Source organism: Cynoglossus semilaevis, chromosome 2 (genome assembly GCF_000523025.1).
Source record: "Cynoglossus semilaevis isolate Cse_v1.0 chromosome 2, Cse_v1.0, whole genome shotgun sequence".
Classification (NCBI taxonomy): domain Eukaryota; kingdom Metazoa; phylum Chordata; class Actinopteri; order Pleuronectiformes; family Cynoglossidae; genus Cynoglossus; species Cynoglossus semilaevis.
Genome location: NC_024308.1, coordinates 14,062,336 through 14,067,335, shown reverse-complemented (window position 1 = coordinate 14,067,335; position 5,000 = coordinate 14,062,336). Strand labels below are relative to the sequence as shown.

The window sequence follows — 5,000 nt, the reverse complement described above, 5'->3', positions numbered from 1 at the left end:
TGTGTACACTCACGCTCCTTTGTGCATCGAACATCAGTGTTCTGTAAAGTTGTGCAAAGTTGTGGTAGGACAGGTCACTCCTGGCCTCCACTTCCTGTTAGTGAGAGACAAACGTCAGTCAGAAAAAAGAAAAAGAGATGTAGTTGTAGAAACAGAAATAAAAAGTTTATTATTATTATTTTCCCTCTCTGACCTGTAGCTTATCTTTAAGGAACCGCATGTTGGGAACCCTGTAGTTGATCTGCGGCAGCAGCGCTTTGACGTCTTTTACTGTGATACTAGAAAGATAAAAAGACTGGTATTAATACAAGTCACAGTGAAAAATGTTTACTATTGCTAAAAAATTAACTTAAAAAATGGTCAATTGATGTTTGACGTTCTTCGACAGCAGGTGGTGGTGCTGTATGGCTTAAGATCAAATCTGATATTTCTACATCAAAAATACTACCAGTAGTTTTTTTTTTTTTGTTTTGTTTTTTTGTTAGTGGACAGTTTTTGCCTGAATTTCCACATTTGTAAACACTGTGAAAACTTTCACATATTCTTCAGCACTGACTGCACTTTGTCCTGGACTTTGCTCTCTGTTGTGTTGGAAAAATGAAAATTCTCACCTTTGTTTACAGTGACATTTTTAGGCCACTCTCAGTACTGTACTTTTACCAGAACAACTATTCATTATTATTCAAGACTTTTTTTTATCATTATTACGACAGAAATCCAACACCAAAAATAGGGGTCAAATTAAAATGGGGGTCTTAAATCTCCCTTTGGCCTCATGGTCCTACAGTATGACAAACATACATACGAAAAAACTTTTATTTATTTATTTATTTTCATTTTCAAAGTTCATAATACTAACTTCCATTAAGGAATATGTTCCTAAAACAAGAATGTCTATAGACTAAGAAGAAAACTATAGACATGCTTTTGCCAATTTTTACTAATGTCTTTACCACTGTCTTTATTTTTATGTTTTTTTATTTTATTTTTTTTAGCACAAACAGCACATGGACATTCACTTCAGCTGATTAGGAAAACACACACACACACGCACGCACAGTCATGAAGAGAAAAGCGAAGACGTTCAGGAAACATCATCTACTTGTCACTGCCAGTTAAATTGGTTTCCATCCTCTGTTTCTACTTCTGTTTACTTCTGTTTCTATTTTTCACAGGAGACAGGAAATTGTACAGTCCAAGGCCTGGTTCATTGCGTCACTTCCTGCTCCTTATCTGGCTGCAGCAGACTGTTTGTCCTGGAGCCGCTTCCACCCAAACAGTAGCCGCAGTTTAAGAACAGGAACAGCGGGCGCTGAGGTCCCATCACCGACAGGACCATAACGAGGTCTTTGAAAACATCTGGATCTGGTTTCACCTCCGCTGTTCACTGCTGTGACTGAATCACCATCGATTGTCACAAGCCGCTGATTAAGGTTACGACTGTGTGTGGACTGGCTGCTGGCTAACCCACCTGCCCTCGTGGTTCCTGTCCATGACTTCAAACTGTTTCTTCAGCCACCTGCAGAGGGAGACATAGAGACAACAAAATACCGTAAATAAAAGTAACACAAAACGACAGTCACACAACATATACAGTTTTAACGGAAATCTTTAAATTTAATTTAATGGAAAGTTGAAATGATCCCACATGAATTATTACTGCCACAGAATTTGAAAACAAAAATATCAGAAACATTACAAAGACAATGTAAACTATGCATAATACAATAATAATAATAATAAATATGTTTTTGACTATTCAGGATTGTTTATACTTTTTAATCTGGACCAGTTCACCTAAAATAGAACCTCAATCTCTCCTTCAATTTGTTAAAGCACTTTAAATTTAAAATACATACAAAAAGTACAGTAATTTTTGGTTTGTTCTATTGAATAATTAACCAATTAAAAATAAGTGAAGGTGAATATTTACTAGTTTTATGCTTTGACATGGAATAATTAACAAAAACATCTCACTGCGTGGAGTTTTATGTAAATGTTCCAACGTCTCAGTCTAGAGAAATGTTACACATGGTTGAGTCTTGGGAGGAAAAGTTTAAGGAGGACAGAAGAAGAGCTCCTTCCTGTCTGTGCTTTTCTAATCCTGTGAAATAACCTGAAGCTCAGCTGATGAATCTACTCCTTCAAACTGTTTACACCACAGATGCAAACAGACAATTTTAGAATTTCCTTTTCCACTGACCATTTCCAAATATACACTGTTCTCTCTCTCTCTCTCTCTCTCACTCACTCACTCACTCTCTCTCTCTCTCTCTCTCTCTATCTCTCTCAAACATATCCTAACAGAATCCTTCTGTTCTTCTCCGGACACAGGAGCCAAAAAGCTGCGTCCACACGTCATGTGTGGACTTCTCTGTGACTTCTCTGAATGAAACCAGGTACCAGACATGATTCTGCATTTAATATATATATATATATGTAAATATATATTTTATATACATTTGGATCTACGGTACTTTTCTTAAATTTTATTTCTCTTGATTTTATTTCTCCTGATCCCATGAAGTGGGAGACACTCACCTGTCCACCTGCAGCGGCGCTGGCGCTTTCTGAGTGTCAGTCATCAGCCAGTTGAGGCCAGTGACCCACATGTTAACCTCCTCTTCACTAAAAGCTGTGATGTCACAGAAAAATGAAAGACAGATCACTGAAAAGCCTTAAATGTTTTCTGTAGAAAACAAATGGAGTTTATTCAGTGGGACGGAGATATTCAGGTCCACAGATGTCCTCCACAGATGATTAGGGAGAAACAGACTGGAAATCTTCAGACTGTTCTGTTCCTCATGCAACTGGGCTTGCTCGAGTTTTTTTTACAGACATTTTACTGCTCGTCCAACAGAACAGCTTGAACTTCCTTTGGGGATTTAACGGCCTGGATTACTGAGAACCTTCAGACATGACTGCGTTACTTTAAAACTATAACCAATCTTGTGTAAAATACCTTGTAACGTGTAATGTTATTCTCCTGCTTACACACAGCAGCCAATTTGATATTGTTTGAGAAGTAAAAAGTTAGAAATGTACATTAGTGGCCAAGTGAGTTAGGAAATGGGGATTTTATTTTTTTTCTTTACGGGTTTCCTGTGGAAAATGTTTTAAGGGATTGACATAAAAACAAACTTTGACTGGCAATTTAAACACTGACCAGCTACACTGAGTGTCCTGAGCCGAAACTCGAGGCCGTACAGCACAATGAAACAGTGGGTGGAGTCCAATTTACGAGCCTCCTCTGCGTAGCGCTCAAAATCCCGGGAGCCCTTCCCCAGCCGCAGCTCCCGGATCTCTCGTATGTCGACTGGAGGATAGAGACAGGAAGGAAGGAAGGAAGGATAATGTTGCATGAGAACAATTATGCAGAAGTATAAATCACAGCTTGACTCGTTGTTAGTTTCCCTGTCAAACACATTGGAATTTGCAACAAGTGTGCTGAACCCCCACCCCTCACTCACTCACCCACTCTCCCAAGGTTTTACAGTGAGGCAAGCATCACAGCTGTTTGTGGTAGGATTCTGGTTAATGACTTCAGCAAACTTATGTTGTGTGCAAATGGATTTAGAGGAAAATTCACTAATATTTAAAACACAAAGAATGACACAGTGTTGCTGCAAATTGGCCAGTGTGAAACCTGGTCTGTATTTTGTTGTAAAAATGACCAAAAAAAACCTTTTTATCATATGATGTCAAATTGTCAAGAGCATACAGCTGAAAAATAAAAAAGTGAAAATGCAAGTTTAAGCCCCAAAATTGGCATCCATGTGTATATTTTGTGCTACAAATGCATTTTGTTTACCTCTAAAGGTCAAAATGTAGCTATAATTACAACAATAATATTAATGTTTTACTTTTTATACATTGTATTTTTAATTGATACGGACTTAATATTGAACGTTTAAATCAATATCAAATTCAATAGAATTCTGACGTAAAAAATAAAAATCATATCAAAATCTGAGATTCTTAACAATACCCAAGCCTAGCATACTAATACATTTCTAAAAAAACTCTTAAGAAATAAAAAATCCCCAAAACAATTTAAATTTTAAGTTTATCTAAAATTGTATACATATGCATGTTCCTAATTTGTTACAAGTTTTTAACAAAACCCCAATTTTTGGTCATATGTTGACAAAAAGTTTTTTTTTGTTTTTTCAAAATTTTGTCTTTTCTGCATGATTCTCATCCAAATATAGCATTTTGAAGAAAAAAAATCAGAATATTCTGTTTTTGGTAAATTTCAGCCTGATTTTAGGTCAGATGTTGAAAAACTAAGATGAAAAATTTTGAATTTTTTTTTCAAATTTCTGTCTTTTCTGGATGTTTCTCATCAAATTACAGTTTTTTGAAAAAAAAAATTCAAAATATTTTTTTTCAAGATTCTTTGGCAAAACCCTCATATTTGGTCAGATGTTGAAAAACTATGATGAAAAATTTAGATTTTTTTTTACAGTTTAGTTATTTCTGCATATTTCTCATCAAATTACAGTTTTTTGAAAAAAAAAAATTCAAAATATTTTTTTTCAAGATTCTTTGGCAAAACCCTCATATTTGGTCAGATGTTGAAAAACTATGATGAAAAATTTAGATTTTTTTTTTCATCAAAATTTTCTTTTCTGCATGTTTCTCATCAAATTACAGCATTTTGAAAAAAAAATTCGAAAAAAAAATTTTTGGGGAATTTTTCAGCCAAACTTTGATTTTGGGTCAGATGTTGAAAAATTATGATGAAAAAAAAGATTTTTTTTTTCTTCAAAATTTTCTTTTCTGCATGTTTCTCATCAAATTACAGCATTTTGAAAAAAAATTCGAAAAATATTTTTTGGGGAATTTTTCAGCCAAACCTTGATTTTGGGTCAGATGTTGAAAAACTATGATGAAAAATTTTGAATTTTTTTTTTTCAAATTTTTGTGTTTTCTGCATGTTTCTCATCAAATTTCAGCATTTTGAAAACATTTACGTACGTGACTGTGAGAGAGACACA

General features: G+C 34.8%; 1 protein-coding gene and 1 long non-coding RNA gene across 14 annotated transcripts in view; one reads left to right on the top strand and one right to left on the bottom strand.

The window, feature by feature from the left end:
- LOC103399889 (uncharacterized) overlaps window positions 1–3,765 on the top strand; it is a 10,226-nt gene extending 6,461 nt beyond the window's left edge. For 12 of the 13 annotated variants that reach the window (XR_003052374.1, XR_003052370.1, XR_003052367.1 and 9 more), the window contains 3 exons: window positions 1,176–1,552; window positions 2,308–2,399; window positions 2,528–3,765. This is a non-coding gene — a long non-coding RNA (uncharacterized LOC103399889). The remainder of the gene's footprint in view (window positions 1–1,175; window positions 1,553–2,307; window positions 2,400–2,527) is intronic. The other variant, XR_003052378.1, reaches the window with a different exon arrangement.
- Window positions 1–5,000, bottom strand: part of LOC103399890 (1-phosphatidylinositol 4,5-bisphosphate phosphodiesterase gamma-1-like) — a 784,699-nt gene that overhangs the window by 13,275 nt on the left and 766,424 nt on the right. Inside the window, 5 exon segments of the mRNA XM_008338531.3 lie at window positions 14–94; window positions 194–278; window positions 1,472–1,519; window positions 2,542–2,635; window positions 3,167–3,316. Coding sequence (XP_008336753.2) covers window positions 14–94; window positions 194–278; window positions 1,472–1,519; window positions 2,542–2,635; window positions 3,167–3,316 — 458 coding nt within the window.